General features: G+C 36.7%; 1 protein-coding gene across 4 annotated transcripts; it reads left to right on the forward strand.

Annotated features, from left to right (window-relative positions):
• Positions 1-476: 476 nt before the first annotated feature.
• LOC141442228 (uncharacterized) lies at positions 477-24467 on the forward strand. Of its 4 annotated transcripts, none has more exons than XM_074107154.1 (38): positions 477-624; positions 1657-1760; positions 2027-2136; positions 4874-5027; positions 5586-5754; positions 6686-6853; positions 7352-7495; positions 7819-7918; positions 8286-8390; positions 8805-8927; positions 9402-9480; positions 9927-11465; positions 11552-11711; positions 11938-12075; positions 14076-14163; positions 14619-14685; positions 14954-15038; positions 15189-15324; positions 15694-15717; positions 16077-16174; positions 16256-16292; positions 16575-16684; positions 16950-17078; positions 17910-17963; positions 18260-18310; positions 18393-18425; positions 18509-18565; positions 18985-19032; positions 19289-19324; positions 19582-19950; positions 20134-20174; positions 20468-20536; positions 20950-21007; positions 22278-22324; positions 22720-22814; positions 23269-23344; positions 23579-23630; positions 24350-24467. In XM_074107154.1, the coding sequence occupies exons 1-38, from the start codon at positions 570-572 to the stop codon at positions 24400-24402; spliced, it is 5061 nt and encodes a 1686-aa protein (XP_073963255.1). In that variant the 5' UTR covers positions 477-569; the 3' UTR covers positions 24403-24467. The 4 variants fall into 4 exon arrangements, with proteins under 4 accessions (XP_073963255.1, XP_073963256.1, XP_073963257.1 ...); XM_074107155.1 differs by having other exon boundaries at positions 16953-17078; XM_074107156.1 differs by lacking the exon at positions 15694-15717.
• Positions 24468-24825: the final 358 nt, after the last annotated feature.

Here is a 24825-nt window from a genome sequence, read left to right on the forward strand (position 1 = left end):
CACATCCATCCACTGCTGAGCAAAGGCTCCTACATTTCTAGGCTCAAGATGTGTGAGGATGTGTTACGAGGAATGTGTTTTTCACAAACCATTAGAAACGCTTCATTCACCTATCAACGCACAGCACATCTCTGGTGGAAACTGAGCCTTACGGCTATTTGCCTAGTCCTGTGCTAGTCTCATCCACAGTCGCACCAACCGACTGCTGTCTACATGAATGGCAACAACGGTCACCCCTTTTGGGACGCTGGTTTACAACCGCCTTGGACGCTCTTAAAAACGCAACACGCTATTATTAATTCACATCAATAATAGGATCAGAATTATCACGATAAGTACCTGTATCTTACCTTGTATCTTGACGATGGCATATCTTCCATTCCAGCTCACGTTCTCCAATCGTCGCTGTCCTGGCTGAATTCTGTGGAAGCCATCTGTAACGCGAAAGTTGGCAGCCCCTATGAACATTGCACTAAGGTGTTAAGCCATGACTCGAGGCGCAGTAAAGGAAGAGTAACCTGGATTACTTGGTGCAAGCGGTCTGCTTCAACCTCAAGACTGTCGATTCCATGTGCGTCGTCGGGGATTTTGCTAAGGGAAGCATCGTTGCTACTGTTAGAAAAAGTAAGAAGAAAACTTCCCTATTTATTTATTAATCAATGAAAATCTATAGCACTTCAGCAAATACCAACGCGCTGTAAATATGTCCTTCCCTCCGTCCCTTCCTTATCTTATACCCAATGGATTTGCAAATAAAGATACCTACACTCGAGGAAACTGAATCACGTACCAGGGTGGAACTTTTTCATAATCAATTTCGCTATGATTTCTTTAGTGGATGGATGTCAACATGACATTAGTGGCACAAAAGTTCCACCCTGGTACGTGATTTAGTTTCCTTGACTGTATGTCATTCATTATAGGTACACTCAAAACCAACTGAAAGACATGCTCCCATGGCAGTGGCAGCACACACACTTACGCTTTTTGCTCGTCCTTTTTGCTCCTATTATGAAAGATCTATACTGTTATCCTTTCCTTTTCTTTGACGTCACGGTGAGGTCAGACTATATTTTTGGCATAATAAAATTTCAAGTATACTTATCTAGAATTATTTTGGGATTTTACATACAGCTCGTGGGAATATCGGGATAAAAAGTAGTCTCTGCGTGTTGTTCCAGACATCCAGCTAGCTATAACAAACTTCTTCATTTTGTCTAGCCATTTTATCGCGAAGAAGTAACAAACATATATCGTCACTACTTTTAAAAAACTCAAAATAGATAATTTTTCTTAGTGAACTTTATGAACATTATGTCAAGGTTCAATTTTGTTGACTTATAAAAAAACACCTTTTTCAATAGAATCTGACAATTTTATAAACAATTAAGACACCCGAACGTGGACACACTTAATTATGTCCCTGTTGATGTGATTATAATCTAAAAGGAATCAAAAAAGAATAATAGTTACAATATCATCAAGACTTAGGCATAGGCAACCCAGTGTTCATATTAGTTAGCTGGAAAAGTCTACAGGATTGTCAGATTCTATTGAAAGGGAGACTTGCATTGCAAATTGTCGCATTTATAATTTATACAACACAATTCAAAATTGTCAGCAATTATATGAAGTAATTTCTTCCTCTGATTCCAGAACTCGAAACATTCTCGGCCCGTGTAAGCTCCATGATGTATGTGGCAGTGCATGTGAAGCGTTCGCACTCCTGTTTCGGCAATGCGAGCCGTTCCGCCAGCCAGGTCAACCATATCTTTTGTTTCTTTATCATCATCATCATGCTGCGGGGGACCTTGTGGTGTAGAACGGGATTTAATCGCAAGGTTGTCAGCATCATCAAGCATCTAAACCACCCCAAGTCTGCCTTAATTGACCGTGTTGTTATTGTATACTTAAGCTATCCAGGGAGGTTTTTTGTGGTCAATATTACGTCATGGAGTACCAGAACGACGTCAAACCTCAGTCCTCCATTCCTCCATTACAAAATTAATCATAGCTTTATGAGCAGGTGGCTGCTGGAATCGTCACAGAAATTCGCACCCGCGCTGATCCCCTGCTTACTTGGCTGTCTTGGAGTTCCTGTCTCACCAGTTTGTTCCTGCTGCTTATTATATTCAGGTATTTAAAGAAGACTTTAGATAGAACGTTCAATAGACAAGACTTTAGACCGGCGCTCAGACAGGGCAGAACTTGCTTAGTTAGTTGGCTAATCTAATTTTAAGTGATGATGATGCTTTGTCGGATGATGGAGTCCTCCATGTCGTGTCCGACAAAGGCGAACCGTTGAGCTTGTTTATTGATGTGCCCGAATATGGTTGGCAAACCGGGGCGGCCGCCCGGAGCACCAGGTCCTACAGGGCGCCGCGCGTGCCAGCTCAACTTAGCCACTTTTAAATGATACACTTGTTTTTGGCGATCTTTCTAAAAGAAAACTAGACTCAGCGTATTAACTTTTATAGACTTGTCTCATAGGAGTGAGTATCAGTATTCTAGTTTTTTTTGTCGCTTCACGTATTATCTAGAAGTGCACCAAAGGCATGACTCGCCCAGGCGGGGCGCCTATAGATGGCTATGGCCGGCCCTGCCTGAGACCGTATTATAGTCTATACGTGCTCGGAATCACGATCGTTTCACCAGACCTTTCTGCCACACGGCAGTGGATGCGGGTAGAAAGAGATGCTAAATTGAATCACAAGCATCCGAGGGTTAGATAATACCTACGCCCTCTGGTTACAGTTGCTTAAATGTTACACAAATACAAGCAGTCAATGTTAACAATTCATCTTCAACGAGGTCAAAAGACTTCAGCACAAACTAACCACTTGTGTAGGATGCGATGACCTTACTGATGCGTTCATTTATCTTCTCAGATACCGTGTATTTTTAGATCCGTGTCAATCGAGATTGCACTCGCACTCTTTCTCGTGGTAATTGGTCTTTTATTAGACCCTAACAATGTTAAGAGCGTTTATAGACTGGCCAGCGAAAGCTGTCCACGCATTTTTTACGAAACTTTAATCTGGTATAATTTTTGAGATTGTCAAAATTTACATATTGTCATTCTAGCCCGGCTTAGATAATTTTGATACTTCTGCTGTAAGAAATAAATAAATATTTTTTCTTTAATTCAACCTCCTTCCATCCTAAAAATGGAAAATGTTATAAGATTATTAGCCAGTGAAATATGTTCCTAAAATTACAAAACAGTGAAAACACGTTTTAATATGTCAGCTTCTCAAAATGTCAGATTTACCTGTCTTCAAAAACAGTTTTTTGTATGCAGAAAGTTTATCTCAAAATGTCTGCAACCTTTACAATAATGTTTTCTGTAAAAAAGGTTGTGGAAGAGATCGCTCTTAAGCGATCCGCCTATTTGCTCAGCTTGTAATTTTCTCATGTGTATCTGCTGCTGTATCGCTATATTCTGGTGTACAATAAGACTTTGTATTGTAATTGTATTGTTGGCATTCCAGAAAAGTCTTATTAAAATGTCTTCCAATCATGGCTTCAAATTTCAAATGGTTAAGCTTTGGCGTGAAAGAGTGGACGACAGCTTGGCATTTATTTAGCATGATCCCTACGAACATCCTTCGTTTACGAAAGAACGAAAAATTATTTTGTTCTAAAGCAGTAATTTTATATTTAAATAAAATAGAAATAGAGAAATTTTATTCGCTAATATTTACAGTTATATGTTATCATAAGTATAAGCCCTAAAGGACTTAAATGTGTATTGTTTTACTTGTGTTATAGAACCCAAGTGATCGTAATGTTAGAATACTGAACCTACACACTGGATACGATCGATTCACAAGACCTTTCACCCAGCCTCCTTCCTATCCTGTAAAAACCTACTTGGGAAAAAATGAACATTGATATGCATTATGTTAAGACTTATTTAAATGATTCTGGTAATGCTCTTTTATAGGAATATTATGAATCGACTTCCTGAGATTTTACACATTTACCATTTTGGCTTGACAAAATGAAGTGCTTACATAACAATTTTGATGTTACATTTTAAAAACAACCTTTCTGAAGATTATGTTAGAATTAAAATGTTAGAGGATCTGTATTCAAAGCCAATCTGGTCAAAACGGTCCAAAAATTGATGCGTCTGGAGTCTGGACTACGTAAATGAGCACTGACAATAGTCATAAAATTTACCAAGGGACTACTAAAGTGCATCATCAACTTTCACACATTAGTATAATGAATGTTCACGCAGCTTGAAGTCTCGAGTATAATTTAATATCTGGAAAATTTAAATAAATATCTAAGTTATCATCGTTTAATCAGTGTACAGCAAGTGTTGTTAGGCTCATTTTTTTTAATTTGCCTTGTTTTGTCTGGGACAGCTTTTATTGGCCAGAGTCTACCTGCTGAGCTGAAAACGTTGCATTTTTGTTAGTTTTTTTTTTCGATTAATCCATAAAAATTGAATGAAAATTAAAAATGTGGTCTGATAGAACTCTTCTTAATATATAAGTTAATGTGTCTACTCCAATAATTATTCGTTATAGACTATTATTTTCTTTAAAAACCGTTAATAAACATTAATTCGTTTTTACTAGACTTAGAGTCGACACGTAATAAAGGCAAATGTACCTATGGGATGTTAACATGCCATTCGTAGCACAAAAATTGATATCTTTTTTAAGGGCAATGCCAAATTCAAAATGATATGAAAATGTATAATTATGGCGACTAAAAATCATCTTAGCTTATTTTATCCTATGAATAAAATTATCTAAGATTATCTGTAATTGGTTACTTCGTTATATTACATAAAGATTATCTTATCTTCTTGTGGTGACTAAAAATTTATCTCAGTAATTTTATCTTTATATTCCAGAGCCAAGTACTACCAGCAAATGTTCGAAACGAGGTCGCGTTTCGACAATCGATACGTGACCAAAGAACTAAGGGATTTGGACTTGAGGAGACTAAGACAAGGAAGGGAGACTGTTCTACCCTTGAATACCAGAGAACGGGCCAAGTACGTCTCGGTAATAGCGTTGAAAATCTCTTTACATATTACTAGCAGGGTTGCCAGGTCTGTTTCGAATAAATACCGGACAGTGAGCAAAAAAACAATGCTTCGCAACGCAACGCAATCCGCAACGCAATGGCTCGAAAACAATGAGCACGAAGCGGCAACAACGATTGTCGATTGCATAAAATCTGGCAGTTGAATCGTTTATCAGAAAAAAAATACCGAACCGCCCATACTTCGGTGTTTTTGTTATACCGAACACCAAACACAGTGCTAAAGTACCGAAGGGTTCGGTAGAATACCGTACACCTGGCAAGCCTGATTACTAGCGTAAGCCATTAGATCTGGCAGTAGAGAATGAAATTCCGGGTTTACTAAGGGAGTTATCTATCACACTGGTGATTTGTGGGCGAGTTTGAAAGCGAAGCAAGCGCACAGCACAACGAGTTTGCATATACCCATCAGATTTTTTTTTATTTTCAAACCAACAGCTTTTAGAGGGGTGAGAAGTTTATTTTAGGTTTTAACTATATTTGTAAACGTTCTATTATAAAGTAAGTTTCTCTTCCAGACAACTTCGTTTCGTCTGCTAGCTTCAGAGAGGGTGCATTTGACTCGCTCCATCGTCTTCATGATTATTACTACCTTCAAACTGCTGATCCATATGGTGGCTGACTACAGCCTTTACTGGGTGCTCATGAACATTCGGTTCCATGGAAGATTCCAAACAGTTCTACAACGTAAGTTCACCAAAGTTTCAATAATATTTAATTTATTTAATGAATCAGGCATTACTTTGCGGAGGTCCATTATATATATGAATTAAAACAATAACTTTATTCACCCGCGACCTCCCCTCCTTCTCCTCCTCTTTGCTAGTGAGCAAAGTTATTGTTTTAATTCATTAATATTTAATTGTTTTTTAAACTTTCGTGATCTTCACTCATACATAATAACTACTTTGACGACCGGTTAGTTAAGTTTGTTAGTGACCCTGACTACGAAGCTAGCGGTTGCGGGATCTATCCCCGTGACGTGACGGGCAAATATTTGTATGATAAATACGAATATTTGTACTTGAGTCTTGGATGCGCTAATTACGCAGACGCGTGCGCAGTTAGCACTGATCCTACTATTTTTCAATAAGCGTCCACCTGCTCCATGCAAACCGCGTCAGCTACCGCTACCATACCATAGGCCATGGTCCTCTGCAAAATAACGTCTGATTCACTTTGCTGCATATTTGTTTCAAGGACATAAGCACTATGTGTTGTGGAGTGTATAGGTATCTAGTACTAATTCCAATTGGAATTGTGTGGTGTTTTGTTTAGCTGGGTGTGTAGTTTGATGGGCCAATCAACTATTTTACCGACACTTTGGGCATCTCCTGAGTTACCTAAATTGTCTCTGGCGTTACTTTTATTATTATTTATTATTCATGTACACCTTCTATTAAATTACAGAAAAAGCATGCTTACTTACAAAAATCTGCAATGGGTTGAAAAATGTCGCGGACAGATTAGTGTGGGTAAAAAAGTTGATTGGCCCACATATGGTGTGCGTCACCTCGTTTAAGTTAAACTTAAACATGTAAACTATAACTATTTGTGGGATTCTGTAATTAATTGGCTTTTTGTTGCCATACCTACTACATATATTATTGTGTTAAAGCGGTAGACGCTACAGCAGGAGTCAAGGTGGCAGGATCGGGTCCCTTGTCGGGGATAGTGCGAGGTCTAATAGACGCGCTCAGTGTGCCGCTCGCGATGCCTTCGCCATCTCCTATATCCTGCCTCCCGAACCCACACCCACCTGACTTCCAACGATACGCTCAGATTGGTGAGTGAACAATTCATTGGTGAAGAAGCATCAGAGAAGTTGGAGCAGAAAAATTGCTAGTTGTTCCTTGCGGTCGATCTTGCAAATTGCAGACTCGATTATGCTTTTTTCAGCCTTAATTTATTTTGTTTGTCGCTAAAAATAAGCAGACGGATGGCCCCTAGGCTCTAACGTAAAGCCTTAGAAGGATTATTTGACAGTCCTGTTTAAAAATCGTGTATACATACCCTTTTGAACGCCAATGTCACATATAAAAGTCATTAACTTAATTAGGTACCTTTGTCATTACAATTACCCAAAGCGAATTTTAACTTTGAACAACATGTAGGCAGGCCGCTATTGTACGCCGTAGTTTGAACTACTACTATAAGAGTCTTTGGCGTTTTAAAAACGAAAGCTCTTGACAAAAGGCAAAACTGGCGGGCAAAATGTCATTGGTGTTTGTCAATAAGATATAAATAGATCTGTATGCTGTATACTTCATTCTACTTTCTCTAGGAATCTTAATCCTTCTATTATGGCTGTGCGCTCTGTGCGAGCCGTACGGGCTGCGCCTGCGCCACGTGATCATGGGACACTATCAGCCAGAACGCGCGCGCGCTCGTGCCTCGTGGCTCTACAACCATATCATAAGGACAAGAGGTAAAATACCAGTGCCGTGGCGTGACAATTCTGAAATAAACATGAGCAGGTTTTATCTTTGAAGTCTAACAGAGTAGTGAAATGGACGTCGGTTGAGGATACCTAGTGGATCTTCATGTGGTGTGGGTGGAGTGAGGTGGTTTTCCAAAACTATGAGGGTGCTTGCAGGGTTTTCCATTGAGAACATCACTGCCCATCATTTTATATCTCAGCAGCTATAAAAATTCTTGGTACTAAATGTTAAGCCAATAAATGCTGGCAAGCATGTCGTATCTCGTTTAAAACTTATAATAATTTGGTTTTTTTTTTTTACCCTTTCTTAGGTTGCTTCCTGAAATACGCAAGAAGAAAACTTCATAGAGACTACAAGCATTCAACAGATGAAAAGCAAACGTTCAAAAGATGGCTGACGAATATTATACCGTTAGTATTCTTGTACTCTTCGTCTTTGTTATGTCGTGGTAGCTTAGTGAATTAATCTATGGCCTCTCAATCTCAAACTGCTCTCAAGCAGCTGCTCGTGATAGTTCGAGCCCGTCACGTTTCGTGAGTTTGTCAGAATTTATATGTTTGAAATTATTACATTTAAAACCACACAAATTCCCTCGTCGCCATTGTGAACTGTAATGAATCGTATAATAACCTGTAACGTCAAGCTCACACAACTACAACTCATTTTTTCATTGGATCTTCGTATCAAGACATTTATTAGCATTGTAGGAGTTGCCCTCTTGACATTGATATCTGTACTGTAACTATAGGTGTCAAGCAAATTTTTTGCCTTAACCAGGTGCCGCTGTCTCCGCTATTTACTAGGACTAGGACAAAAGGAACCGCACTGTCTGCTGTGTGGAACAAAGCAGCTTCAGAACGATCCGGATACTTACCTTAAAAGGTACCTCCCTAATATCATACGTGAAAACTAAAACCTACCTAACAAAAAGCAAGGACATCTTGAGTTGGCACTTAGGGCCTCCGCCAAGTCGTGTGGATGCACGGCTTGGCTTGGTGCTGCGAGCTTGTTTCATGTCATCTAATAAGAGCAGCGCTGAGTGTGGCGGGTCTGCGATACTATGAATGTTGGTCTTAGTACCGGTAAGTGCAGGGGATAATGGTTCATCATCATCATCAACATCATCATCATCATCATCAGCCGGAAGACGTCCACTGCTGAACAATAATAGATAATGTTTAGATACTTAAAATAGCCACGAGAATTGCTATTTAGGTTTCAGTGAACAGAATTCTATGCTGAAACAATCCGAATAACGTTTGTGATAACTATTTTGTATTTTATTTCTTTTCCTAGATGTGAAACTCCTACCTGCCCAGGAATTTATTGTGCCCGATGTTTTTTGGATATCGGTCAATTGTGTACAATTTGTCTGTCACCAAGCGACTATGGCGACCTCAGTGACGTTAGCCTGGAAAAGTTAGTCAATATCTAAGCAATACATGGCCAATACATTAACTATTACAGCACTCGGGACTATTTATGACATTAAGGCTGAGTTCACACGGTGCATTCCTGCACGATTATTTATCGTACAAGTGCACTTGAAGAGTTTCTATTACTGATTCAGAGTCATTGTCACATTCTAATCATAACCTGTACTCACGTTACGTATCTAAACTACTACTATTTAACACACTTCAATCTACTCGTGACCCACTGCAATATGGCTGAAGCTGAAACGTGGATGTAATTATTACTCGTTTTGTTAGCGTGAGAAGTCACGAGTGCTGGTTATAGGTAGAAAATTATTTATGTTAAAGAGATGGGAGGGGATAGAATATCTTGTTTTGAACCTCTATGATTTTTTCTTCAGTATATTATTTTTTTAATTTGCAACTTTGCACATGATTGACAGTTAGAAATTGTTACTGCAACTATCTTTTTTGGCAGATGGTCATCCGAAGATAGCGATGACGATGATTCTGATGATGATCGAAGAAGAACAAAGGAACCTCTCCTAAGAATGACCGTAAGTTCCGTTTTAGTTAGACAATAATACTAACAGACAGTAATAATACAATTAATTTCTTACTTACCTTTGCCCACGGCTTGGCTCGCATTAATCATTAGATCTGGCATTCTAGGATTACGCAGAAAATCTCGTGTGATTTTTTTAAAATAACAGCATGGTCTTCATTAATATTACGTGAAAAACATCCGTGCTAAATTTCATGTCTAAGCCTAGCAAGCGATTGAGATTTTAGATTTTTCCCCCGTTCCCGTGGAAATATTGGGATAAAAGTAAACTGTGTTTTTTCAGAAATCCAGATCCGTATAATTTTTAATGCGAAGTTGATCCAAATTCGTCCAGTAATAATCACACGCATATTACACGCACACAGACACGCACTCACATATTCACAAACAGGCTCATTTAATTCAGATAATAGCTATTTATGACATTTTACTTCAAAGGACCAATTTTCTGGCGTTAACAAACAAGAAAGGCTATCAAATAATAATAATAATACGACAAGGACAAATAGATCAGGAATATTTCCTAAAACTAAAGACCAAAGCAGTAATCAAGAAACTTTACATTTTTTTAACAATAATAACTTTGAATCAATAAAGGAAATAAACGGTGACACATTTAAAAATCAGGATATTAATAAAAAACAGTTGGAGAAGAATAATGATTTGGAACAGTCAGTCAAAAAATTTAATACTCGCGTGGTAGTAAGGGATGCAGATAGATTACTCAAAAGTGTAGAAGCTCCAAAAGAAAAACTATCAGGGATTATGAATACAATGAGACTACTTACAAAAAAGATGGACGCTGGTGAAATACGTAAAGAGTGGAAGAAGCATGACTCTAATAAATTTGAATATCTCGTTATGGAACTCTTTCAACCAATCGACATATTCAAAAAAGCGTTATTCGTAAGGCATGTAAAACATGCTAATGGTGGTAAACCAATAAAATATGATGAAAAAGATGAAAGTCTCGAAGAAGTCATTCCTTTCTTGCGTGCATACGAAATAGATAATAAAAAAGAAACAAACGTGAATAATGTATTAATAGATGGAAATATGCACGATAGTAAAACTTCAGAAAATATTGTGGATATAGAAAATAAGGAGTTATTGCATAGTACTAAAAGTAAAACATCTGTACATAAAAGAGACATCAAGGGAATAAAACAAAATTATGTTAAATTAAAGCAAACAATTAGTGCAGATGTAATGAAACTAAGGAAAAGAAGAATTTATTTCAGTAAAGTCCAGTTTATTCCTAAAAGGCGTAGACGTAACCACCCAAAAAAATGTATAATTCTTCAAACTATTCGTGTGGGTAAATCACTCAATGAATCTGTGGAATCTGAAATAAAGTATTTGAAAGCTAAACTAGAATTTGAAATGGAAAAACTGAACTCTGAAAACAAACCGAAAAAAACGAAAAAGGTCCTCGACAGGAAAACTTTTAATGCCAATATTCGGAAGTTAAGCAGTAATATTATAAGCGATGTCTCATCAGATATTAATGCCTCTGATATGAAAGATGAACCTAGCACTCCCGAAGAAAACAATAGAAATAAAAATAAAGATGCTGGGCAAGCAAATCACCTTACCACGATTGTTCACAAAACGCAAGATAGCCATAGTAAGTGTGTACTACATGGGCTTTGTTCAAAACTCTGGCGTTTAGCAAGAGGTAATCACACACCACAGAAGCTTATAAGTTCTTCACAACAGGATGAATCGTCGACTAATGATATTGCTAATCATAAACGGAGGAAAAAGCCTCTAACGCCAGAGCAGAAACATGCGAACAAAACAACGATGCTCAATAACGATGCTCGGAATTACAGAATATCCGTGTACCTTAAAGAACAGGAGTGGTTAAAAAAACAGTCTGACAGTGACCCACCTGAACATTTGAATGATGTTTTAAAGAAACTCAAGAGAAAAGCAGAGAAGCGCAAAATTAAAGAAGCAGAAATTCTGAAAAAAGTGAGTGACGCAAATAATTTTCACTAGGTATCTGGATAGTGAAATGTAAACATGGACTATTTTTAACTGTAACGTAATATTTTTAGGAAGTGCAAAAAAATTTACTGCGTGAATTAAAATTGAAAGCTAAAGCCGAACTCAAGTTAAAGAAGCAGATGAAAAAACAACTGATTGCCGAGGAAAAAAAGAAGCACCGGGAGCAAAAGAAATTGATGAATGTGCAGACAGTCAAACAGGTGCCTAAAAGTAAGGTCTATTTTGAATTACTACATCTTTTTTACCTCTGACATTACGTTTTATATCATCGTGTCAAGATTTCCCAAGAAAGGTTATGCGTTATGCATTAGCATCAAAATCACCATTTCAGAGATTTTTCATTTTTATATTCATTATGACTATCTACCACCAGACCACCTTTTATCATTGTTATGCTATTGGAAATTAAATAATGGTAAATGTTTTTGAACCACAGCCACCGAAAAGAAGAAACATAGAAAACAGAAAACGTTAAGTAAGATAAAAGAAGAAGTGCTTCCAGAAGAATCATCAATAAGTTTCGCTGAGAAACTATTGAGTAACGTCGTTAAAGAAATGTCTTCCTCGGATAAAGGTAAATTATAATGCAGTGAACATTTTTGTCTTTTGTCGTTGATGCGTTTTGTAACAATGGTTGAGGAGCCCAAGAGCCACCTGGCAAGCTGTCAAGTCATCATCCCAGCCTTTACGTCCCACTGCTGGGCACAGGCCTCCTCTCAATACAAGAGGGCTAAGGCCATAGTTCCCACGCGGGCCCAGTGCGAAGCTGTCAAGTACATCCACCAAATCCAAACGTTCAAAATTACATACATTTCTAATATCTAAATATCTATTCCTGTATTTGTAGTCAAGAAAGTTGTGTTCAAGAAAATATACTTAGTAAATTACTTGTATTAACCTTCAAACCCCGCGTGGGAGCTATGGCCCAAGCCCTATTGTTCTGAGAGGAGGCCTGTGCCCAGCAGTGGGACGTATATAGGCTGGGATGATGAACCTTCAAAGGCGATTTAAATTAGCTTTGACTAATTTTTGGTTAACTTTTCAATCTTATTGTATAAATGAGTTTAATTTAAAAAAGTTGTCGAAACGTTGGGCATACATTTAGATACCTACACCATGGATACACTATCAATGGCGGACTCTCTCGATTTATATCGCGCTTTGTGAGCTCCTTCTATAACTGCTTCTTTGTACATTTTTAAATGCATAGACGATCTTCCCACTGGTAAATGGGTATAGAACATAGAATACCCTTTTTTATACCATCTAATTCGAAATTCAATAGGTCCTACAGTCTGAAATTGGTAGATAGAACATGGAATACCCTTTACCCTGTTTTTCTGTGCATCTATATTTCAATTCAATGGTTCAATAGGAATCCTAAAAAACAGTCTGTTCAATATAGGAATGGACAGAGGAAAATAGGCTCTTTATAATGTACGCTTTAGGAAGTCATTTAATAAATTGCATTTTTTTAGTATACGGTCTGTACTAAACTTTAATTAAAATATCGAAGACGTCAATATTAGTTTCAATTATTCATTAACTAACTGCAGTTGCCCGCGACTCCGTTCATGTAGAATTCGTTTATTGCTATCTCGCGGAAACTATGCAATTTTCCGGGATAAAAACTATTTTATGCCCTTCCCGGGCCTTGTACTATCTGTATACCGAATTTCACCTAAATCGGTTTAGCTGTTAAGACGTGAAGAGGTAGGTAACAAACAAACATGCAGACCTACAAACTTTCGCAATAATATTAGTAAGATTAACTTTGCTATTTTTCATATCATAATTTAAAAACAATAAAAAACTTTTTCTATTTTGTTAAAAACAAAAACGTCTTCCTATAAAATACCTAAAGAGGCAGATGTAAGGAACATTCTGCAAGAAACGGAACGTTTATATTGGTAACTCAAGAAATATTCTGTACATTACTTTTTTAGTTTCTAATCGCCAGTTTGGATCAAAATGTGAAGACCTTTAATCATATACGAATAGTTAACTTTTCACAACTAAAACACTGCACTAAATTTGATGAAATTTGGAATGGAAAAAAGCTTGAACTTTGTAGCAGAAACAACGAGTAGAATATTTTTAAACAGGGAATGAGAGCGGATGAGGCCACGAAACATAGTTATTGAATTATGTATAAATATAAATCTTATTAATACGAGTATTATGTAGCAAATTACGTATTAATATTGTGTTATTTTGTAAGTACCTACATTACGTATTAATCTACTTACAAAGTAAAGAAAATTATGACTTTATCTTATTACTTCTTTTATTCATCATCATCATTATTACGACTGCACTAAAATGTTTAGAACCCCTTCTTCTGTGACCTTCTAAGAGTCCAATGTTATCCTGAATGAACTATAATGACGCTGAAGTAAATCCCTATTTATCCTCTTGGGCTCTCCTACTATGACAATAATATAGTATCACTTATTTTTGGTATACATTTTCATATAACTATTATATTTAGAAATGTATCAATTTTGCACACTTATAAAAGAAGTTACTTACGAAGATGATGTGTTTATTTTTATTTATCATTTTTATTTTCAGTCAGATTAACAACACCGAAAATTTGTCTTTCTAATAATCTGAATTTCTACGGATTTAATAATCCTGTATTAGATCTGCCAGAGGAAAAGTAAGCATGGTTTTTAAAATTAATTTGTGACTGCCAATTACTCTTACAAAACTTGTAAGTACCTGTACCACTACCATGAGTTTACTACAGTGACCGTAATCGAGTACGGTCACGGTAAACTCATGGTAGTGGTACTGAACGCCACATTACAATAAGGTTACTATTGCACGTAATAGTTAGATAGAACTGATATGTTGATGTAGTCCCGTAAGTCACGTTCCCTTCTTCGTTATATTCTTGGCAATGTATCTTAAATGATTTTTAAGTTATTTTTGTTAGTGAATTCAGTACACTTGTTTCAACTTGCCAAGAGAAGGTTTAACAGTTTTCGGCGATTTTGTAGTTGTTGGCGTTCAAAGGTCTAAATATCTAAATTTGAACTTAGTAATAATAATAGAAAATCTTTCTCTTAATTTAATTTAAGAAAATGTCATTGTCTTTTAACTATTTTCCAGTCTCAATCTTGACGAAATATTTGGTGAAGAGAAACAAACTATAGAAAAGGATACTGCAAGTGATAAGGTAAGATTCATCCTTTATAATTAGGAGGTTGTTTTGATTTGTATATAGGTGTATTTTAGGGTAATATCTTTAGCTAATGACCTAATTCAAAAACTAAATAATATAAAATAAAAAACTTAAAATAGACAAAAGCTAATTTATACGAGAAAGTATAAAGGTCACTCGCGGGGCGGGCGATAGTTCTTTTGCAAAAGTTATATTTTTTCTTGGTCTACTTATTTACAATAGGATCTTAGTGAGAAGTTATAGTACAAAGGTATTGTTACAGGACAGCAAAGTTAACAACACATATTACCACGATGTAGCTGAAAAACACCAATGTCAACCGAATTATTGGCCTTACGACAGATATGGTAAAGTACTAATTTTAAAGATTTTGTTACATACTTAAATCAAATCCCATGATAAAAAATTATAACACGACTACACTCTTAAATATAAAACCGCGGGTTGTGTCAATTTGACTAGCACGAGGCAACATTTTCTATTGCATTATTTTTTAGGTGGCACACAAACCGGTATTGAAGAAGAGAAAAATGAAAATACATTAGATGGTAAAGCAGAAAATTACAAAAGTAAAAAAAAACGTGGTAAAGTAGAGAATACCACAAAAAAAATTACTGCGAAATCTATTAAATCGTAAGTAACTAATAAGTTAACAGGATTCATCCACAGTTGATTTTAGTAGCTGTTAAACAAGATTGTTAGTCACTTGAAATTTCAATTCAGTACAGATTAAAACCTTAAGGCACGTCCTAATTGGCCATCACTTGAGCGATGCGACTATGTTATTTCATGGTGCGATGAAATTCAGTTAAGATTTGATGTAGATATATAGCATGTTTGATCGCATGGTTGCACCAGTAGTCGCATCATCGTGCGAGCGATGGCTACTTTTATCCCTACAGATTGATTGCGCAGGTTACAAATCGTCGCGATATAACGTTACGATTTTTCATGCGCAAATGTAAATTAAATGGCTTAACTTGTTTTTTTTTTACTTTCAAGTGCTGTCTCGGAAGTGTACGTCGAGTAAGTATGATCATTACTTTATGTCATCATTAAAGTGCCTTTCTTAAAGTCCAGTAAGCACGGTCCTGCTTGCAGTGTCATTGCCAAATTGCCAATCGTACTGTGCATATGCATACAGGGTCGATAGTACAAAATTAAAAATCGGCTCCGCATGCATCGGTACAAGCAAAACAGCTGCGGCATTACAAACAGGGCATGCATGCGGGGCTTTCAGCAGTGCACTCGAGTGCGATCGGTTTGTAACCGGCAACAGTCATCCAGTCGCCAGCAACTACTAAATGAAACACCGAATTTGCACAAATTGTTAAAAAAATTGAAACGTTTATTTTTATTAATTGCCGGCATACCGCAATTTTTAGAATGAAAAAGCCAGTTACCAAGATGAGGAATTTTTGCTCTTGCATAAAAGAGAGGACTGCATCCAAAACTGTTGCTCGTCAGGTATCTCCTAGTGGTGGTAAGTATTAAAATTTAACATAACATATCAGGATTTGTTACAGTGCGAATTGATATGACATCATATGTTTTTATTTTTTAGAGAAGGCAATACACGTGGTGCCGATTACAATATCACGGTTGGTATACTTTTTTTTCTTCGAGAGAAAAAACAGAAGTAGGTTCTCTGTTTTTGACAGTTGTCATACTTTTTACCTACTATCTTGATGAAATTCAAATTTGAATATATTCGGTACGATTGCACATGCTAGATCAATTTTTCTTACGCAACGTATTTGGTATTTATTGGTTTTGTCCTTCTTACACGTCCGCTAAGAGCACCTGTTATGCTATGAAAACATGTAATAGTATCGAAAAGACTACCCTATCGGTAGTCTAATTAAACTTTGAATCTATTACAGTTCCTGTCAAGATTTGACGTTCCCGGCTATTTTCAACAAATACACTCAATCACACGTAACGAAAGTGAAGCACTGTCCCACCCAGTGCGAGTCCGATAAGTGTTTCTGTGGTGAGAAATCCTTATTACAAACTTTCTTATAAATATCAAGACAAAAATAGTTCTTCCAACAAACAAATCAATTGCTTTCGACGTATCTATGGGAAACAAAAATATAATGGGGCAGAGCCGCATCTCTCCCAGCCTCAGCGTTAATTCGCAAGCCCTAGTCTGTTCCAACTTCAGTTCATGCTAGAACAGTTAAAGCCAAAAAAAGAGTGCGCTTACTATTACACATTAATACGCTAGTGTGATTTTCTTTGTCTTTTAATACCAGGAGAGCATGACGTGGGAGTAGCAGCAGAACAAGAGACTTGCACGTGCGCTGCGCAATGCACACTCCGTTGTCAGGGAGAGACTGTGCGCAAGGTCAACGTCGGGACTATGCATAATAATGCCTACAAACGTAAGACTATGAACAACAATTAGGACTGAAGGTCTATTGCACAAAAGGTCGTGTAGTGACGTTTTAATAATGACTGCATAACTGTAAACGAAATACTGGAGCGATTTGTAACATGTAAAGCGAGCATCAATTTTAAATTGAAACTGCACACATGCAGTTAGAACTGACAGCGACAACTTTAAGCTTTTCACCGCCAGTCATCCAGTCGTGACAGCCAATGGAATGCCTCACACGCCACAGTCATCTATACATGACCAACATTCAACTCGAAATTAATCCTTCGGCAATAGAATTAAAAATCAAGTTGACTTGTTGCTCGTTTTTCCGTGGCGTACAAAGCACTTCACTTCGTTTGCTTTGTGGCGGCGAAGAGATAAAGCTATCGGCACTGACTGCTCCAAGCGAACGGTTATTCATAATTGAATAATTCATTTCTATTTCTTCTTTAGTATTTGTTTAATTTTGTAAACGTGAACAGCGCTTCAAATTATCCATAATTTTATTGTGGTGCAACAACGCCACAGGGCCATAATAATAATCAAAGCACAAAGCGGTATCCATAGTCTAATACTTACCTAATTGAAGTTGGCGTTCGACGTTATGATATGACAACGAGGCGTTCAAACACAGAACAAGCGATTAGAGGAATACCTATAAATGTTTTCGTGTGTATGTTCTTCCATTATCGAACCGCCAGTTCGTTTGCGGCCATATTTTAAAGCTCGCATGCTACTTCTATTGCTCATTATTATAATGTTCTTTGCTTTTAAATGTAACTTTCGTCTATTTTAGTGATGATACTGTTCAAATTGATTTCGTTTTAATTTTCAGGGACAACCAATGTGGCAATACAGTACGAACATTATCGACGTTGCGTTAACCAAGGTAGTTAAGTTTGTAGCATTTTTTCGCCGTATTATTATTCATATAATCCTCATTTTATAGGATTTCTCGAAGCTGCCTTTACAGACATTGCATAAAAAAATGTTTGATGTCATTCGATCCTCTGTTTAGTAGCAATTAAGACCTCCAGGAACAGCTACGGTTCATGTACCTACTGCTTAAAACAAAACAGAAATATACTTTTTCCCCGTCAATTGTTACATGAACCATCATTCATGAACATGCCCTTATATTGTAGCTTTAAGTACCTGCATCTGCCAATTTTATTATTTTTACAGGAATTTGTGAATTATGCGAGAACCCGAAGTTCCCTCTTCCGAAGTTGAAACGTAAGTTTTTAAAACTCCGTTTAATTGTTATTAATATTATGTACTATTTACATAGTTTACTAATGAAACGTTGTTTTTTTAGATTGCCAATGTCATCCGTGTGGTGAATCCGCAGGTATATAAAATAATTACTCAACTTTTCCTTAGAATAATATCAGAATTCAAGTGATTAAACTACTATTTTCTGTTTTGTTCAAGAATGTCCTTCCTATGTTGCGGATGCAGAAGATGACCGGTGGAACATACCATGCGAACGTAATTTTACATTTTACTATACTTGGTTTGGATAGATATTTAACAAAATATAAACAAAACAACGTCAAATGGTGTCTTAAATATTGAAATTCCCCCATTAAACTACCTAAACATTTACATTTCTGTATTGAAATACACTAGTATGTATGTATGTATGTAAACTCTTTATTGCACATAAAAATAAAAATACAAATACACAGAGAGGAGAACAAAGGCTATAGTTTGTATTACAATTATAGAAGTAAAATGTTTAAAATCCTTGAATGTATCAAATCTAACCTATCTATCTAAATCTATAGTTTTTATTTTATTTTTGGAAAGAACGGGATATTTTACGGCTCTAGAGATTTCGGTGAAATTCAGTATTTGGGAGCTTTTTAAACTATTTACTTAACTCTTATTTTATTGTATTGTTACAGAAGAGAGAACATGCACCAAACCGAGACATAAGCGTACACGCAATATATGTAAGTGATTACATACAAGATAAATGGGATATGGAAAATAAATTAATACAGAACATTACCGCACCTGAAGGACCCCCAAACGGAGTTATTAAATACTTAAAAAATATTTTGATAAATCAGTTTTTTTTTGTGGTATGTGCATAATATATTTTTGCCCTTGCCTGTACCGAATCCTTGGCGCGCGAGTTGGACTGCACTTGGCGGTTTTTTGTATATAAATAAATACAGAACTAATTATAATTTTAAATTTTTTCAGTGTGCCAATGTGATCCATGCGGTGACTGCGGCTCAGGTAAGATGTTAAACGAAAATAATAAAAAAAAATTAAACTTAAAATCAACATATGGTTCACTAATGTCTAACGAAAACATTATTTTTATCAATGATTCGTTTCGTTTTCGTTTGAGATAAAAAAATTACTATGTATTTCTCAGTAGGTACCTACTTCAAACTATCTTTATTGCAAACTTTAGGTATTCAAATCAGTTGAGTACTTTAAGCGTGACAGCGTATCCAATACATGGATAAATATATTTTTTTTATTTCAAGGTTCAGGCTCATGCACTTCAATATTCTGCGAATCAGACACAGACTGCACCGGGAACACTATGACAGACACGATATGTACACACGTGGCCATAGATTATAATGACAAACCCAAGAGGAGACGCGTCAAAGTGGTTAAGAAGAGTAACCAGTCGACAACTACCGATAAACAAACGCTGGTAGACGTCAGCACTATAACCGGAGATTGGTGGAGTCCTATAGTAGAGAGGAAGAAAAATATAACTCTAGAGAAGAAAACAGGGGACTATTCGATAAATCAGAAAGAGAAAATGATGGAAGATAAGTCGAACCGAAGAATGTCAGCGAAGCGATTCGCGCCGATAAAAAATCATGAGCACCACAAGACCAAAGGTAAATTTAAATAATATAATTTCTAAGAGTATAAAGTGCTGTAGATATCTGTGTAAGGACGGAGTCTGGTCTGCTCCGCTTGCAGTGGAAAGTGGGCTATTGCCCATCCCACTATAATAGCCACTCCTACTCTCAAACAATCAGCGTAACGTTTTCATGTTCTCTTCTTTATTTCATTTTCAGTTAATGATGGCATCCTATCACCGTCCAAGTATATATTAGAGGTAAGTAACTAGTATAACATTTTGGAGGAGTTTAAAAAGGTACATAGGATTTCCTAAAGGTTAGAACGGTTTTTCTCCTGAAATGCTTGATGCTTATGACTATGAGATGTAGGATGTAATTAAGTTTGCTTATTAGTACCTACCTAGTCCAGGTTAATTGATTTATTTAATCAATTATTTTTTATTTCATTTAATAGAAGCAAACAAAAATTGTCTCTTCCCCTATTTATTCAGTATGGTAACGTGGACACTACCGACTCTATAGTAGCGAGTAATAATTTTTCTTATTTCAGTGCCAGGAAAATGATTACGAACTCTTTTCTCCGAGCATACCACCAATCGTTGCTATGACTTGTGTTAAGGTAACCATTAGTGGCTAAGGTTTAGGAATTGTTCCCAGAATGTGTTTTTCCCAAAACGTACGTTTGGCTTGATATCCGTTTCCCGAAAAGATGAAGGCTTCGTACGATTTAATTAAAAGTCGGGTTAGTTGTGAAGTGCGGGTAGAGGGCATTTTTCAAGAAAATTTCGATTTGACTATACTTAGACAGATTTGCAAAAAAAATGCCTCACATTGTGTAACTTTGGTAACAAAAAAGAAAATTTCTATACAAATAAATAGGGTTTTTTTTAACTATGTCAATTATACTTAGCATCATCCAAACTAGCTGCAAAACCAGAGAAATCAATGTGGGGTAACTGAATCCTGGCCATAGCCACAGTTTAAATAAGTTTAACGGCTACACTTAACCATTTACAATCTTTATACTTTCAGAAACTAAACGAAGAGAGATCGAATTATGGCTATGGGGCTCACCGTCATTCACGGAAGGGTAAGCAAGCAGACTTAACTAATTCTCAAGTTAACGCATATTCCCAAGATGTAAAATCATGATTTAATCGCAGAAAACATTTTCGCTCGTCCTTTATTATCCGGACAGCCGAGAAGTGGAATTCTCTGCCTGAGTCTGTGTTCCCTGATCGCTACAATCTGGCCTTCGACAAATTTAGGGTGAATGGGTATTATTAGGCAAGCGTGCTTCATCTTAGTCCACTCCTTTGCTTGCCATCATCGTGATTGTGGTCAAACAAGCTTATTACTGTATATAAAAAAAAAAAAATCAACGTGGCAACAGATCAGAGATCTCAGTTGTTCCAATCCAGTCTAGCTGCTACTTGGAATTACAATACAATACAATACAAATATCCTCTTTATTGATCACCAAAAGCAGTACAGAGACATATTTACTTACCTAGCCCTAAATTTAGATCCACGAAGACCTTTTTAGAGCTGGTCTGACTCAAAAGATCTATATTAAATTGTAAAAGACTCGAGCCTTCTTCATCCCAGGATTTTTTTAAGCTATAAACTTTTCTTAAATGCTGAAACTAGATCTCATCTTAGCCACAAAAAAAAAATGTCAAATTAGAAGTAACTGGAGCAAAATTACAAGAAATTGACATCCAAGACTTATTTTTAATGAGATAAATATGGACATTGATGATATAATAACGTTCGTCTATTGTATTTTATCTAAGTAACAGCATTAGTGACCCACGCAGACATAACTGTCAGCTGTCAATTCTTTGTGTTCTTCGGAAAAGAGTTTAAAGGATTTTTCTAGGGATAATAATACCCAGTACCTAAATTCTTTCATAAAAACGTGTTCCACCTATGACGTCTTTTGTCTAAACTAGACTATGTGGATATTAATAACGCGGCTCATAATAATAAGTAGGTAACTAGATCATATTACAACCATATAAGGTTTAAGTTGAAAACAATTTACGGGAGTTCCTTAAGTCCAATTTAAAAATAAGATCGGTTAAATAGGTGATTTTGGAGGTGGATGTGTACCTACAGTCAACAGCAGAAGTGGATGAGCTGATTCATCTACACACAACGCTATTGCCATTGCCAAGGTACCTATAAATAAGAGAATGTGCAGACCATTTTGAGCATCGTAACTGCTCTTCTACTTCTGCTGCTTACTGCTTACTTACATGACACGTGATGTTCACCGGACTGATGCTGCTGCTGGATGCTCTGTAAAATGCAATTTTTGCCCAAAACTTGTTTTAATTATATGCTATTTGTTAAAGGCCACAAAAGTAAGAGACTGGAGGAATCTTATTCGCCGCGGAAAAAAGTGAGTTGAAAGTAGCTTTTATCGGTAAATTATTCACGTACTGCATGCAAAAGCACGTGTTTTACTATTTTAAGCTTTGCCACGCTTTGCTCTTGCTTGAGTAGCTCATAACTTTATCATCTACATTTTCGTCATCACCATTGTTATATCAGCCATAGGACGTCCGCTGTCGGACATAGGCCTCTCCCATAGACTTTCAGTTGCTTCGGTTGGAAGCGGCTGGTATCCACCGTAAACCCGCGGCTTTAACCAGGTCATTCGTCCATCTCGTTGGTGGACGTCCTAGCCTGCGCTTGCCGATGCGTGCTCTCCATTAAGGAATTTTTCGGCCCCAACGGTCATTATTACGGCAGTATTTAAGTTTAACTTAATTTAACCCTTTTAAATGTTGCTAGACGGAAACCAGCAGTGTAAGTCTTAGTCCAGCCAAATGGCGTCCGGTGGATAGAAACGAGGATACGTCACATGCTTTGAAGCACTACAGGCGCAGGTTTTTATTTAAACAATTTCTTAAACGCCATTGGCGGATTTATCAGATTGTTGAGGTTTATTTCATTCAGATTAACTTTGGTTTCGGTGCATTTTGAACTAATGTTCAAAGTGTTAGGTACACGATGTAAGTATGTAGGTACCACAGAGTACATATAGTAGGTACTAATCTTTTACAGCAGTGTTAAGTCACAGTGTGCTTCACTACTAGCTGAAATACATTGACACTTAGTATGTCTGTCACCAAGATAATAAACGCCACTGTTGCCTAAGGTCAAAGGGAACGCCAATGACGAATACAAGTTGTGACTAAGTCCATTAGGGTGAAAGTCATTATTGAATATATCCGTCGTAAAAGACTGCGTTCAATCTAACGCCAGGTTCGCCAATGACTAAATATATAACATAATTGTAACTGGGTAGAATGACCTACTTAAATCAATTTTCTTTTACAGGAACGATAAATTGCAATCAAGCCAAAAGTCACGAGCCATACAAAAAGGTCGCGAAAAGGCTTCTAGAGCTTCAAAAGTGAGTTAAAGGTTAAATCTTAAAATAATTATCCAGCTATATTTATTTATTTAAGGAACAGTATCTAACAACTTACAAACGAATACTAGGTATTCTGCTATAGTCATGATGGTTGGCCAATCTCCAAAACAAATGTTTAGTGAAGTATGACGAAACATCGCTGTGTGGCAGACGCTTTATTTACATACATATGGTAAAATGTCATCTTAGTAAGTAGTTCAATTTTTTTTTCAGAATTTCAAACGCTTGCACGTTACCAGAAGTTTTACAGACAATGAGAAAGAAGGTTAGTGTTTTTGTAGCTCCATCTATAGGTATTTACGACCCAGTCCTACTATGAATTAAGTATTGAAAGCAGTGTTTCCACCAATAATGTGCGAGGATGTGTTGCGTTGCGAAGGATGTGTTTATCATTAACACATCTCTGGTAGAAACAGCTGAGCGGAGCGAGGCGAGGTAAATGAAGCGTTTCTATTGGTTAATGAAAAATATATTTCTCGCAACACATCTCGTCGCATACATCTGGTGGAAACGCTGCTTTGCTGGATGATGGATGCAATATGGTGACGAAAGCATAGGATGGATAAGACTATTGTTAAACTTCGATTAATATTTTTCTATAAAAATTATAGAAATTTGAATGATGGTTCCTGATAATAGTAAAGTATCACTTTAGGAATACGCACCACGCACCTCTTAAGTATATCTGTAGAAGTGTAAAGAGGTAATTTTCCCTACATAAGTGGATAGCGAACTATAAACAGAATGCACTGAAAATATATAATAATAAAAAATACGATTATTTACTACAGCAACAAAACAATAAAATTATCTAACTATTTAACAAAAATGCTTTCTGTTTTAAACCAATCGTAGTCATATCCATGCTACGTATATCGTTTGACATGATTTTGACGTAAATTGCATCCGTCATCCGCCCACTGCTTATGTCCAATGATAAAAGTATGGTGGCGGTGCTGGGATGTATTGTATTTTTTTTTACAGGAGACAGTGTGGCAGGCCACTGCAACTCTACTAGTAGCTTAGCTATTACATAACTGATCTGTGTAGGTCTTCTATTTTTGTGATGCGATGAATAAAAAGTGATGTCTTTGGTTTTTTAGTGCCTTTGTTTCATTTATTTTAGGTTCAATGACAATTTTTTAATTAAAACTACCTACGTAAGACACCAAAAAAGTATTAAAATAAATAGTTTTATTGTGTTCCGTTACCCGAAGGGTGATAAATGGAACTCTATAACTGTCACTTCGCTGTCCGTCTGCCCGTCACAGCTGGGCTACTACGAAACTCGAAGTTCGTATCGTACCGTCCCTCTCGCTCTCGTATTAAATAATATAAGAATAGAATAGTGTCAGAGGGACCGCACGACACGAACTTTGAGTTTCGTAGTAGCCCTGCACGCATTAGTACGTCCATGGTCACAGGGTCTCTGTATCTCGAGAACCGTCATTGATAGAATT

This window comes from Choristoneura fumiferana, chromosome 25, assembly GCF_025370935.1.
Source record: "Choristoneura fumiferana chromosome 25, NRCan_CFum_1, whole genome shotgun sequence".
NCBI lineage: Eukaryota > Metazoa > Arthropoda > Insecta > Lepidoptera > Tortricidae > Choristoneura > Choristoneura fumiferana.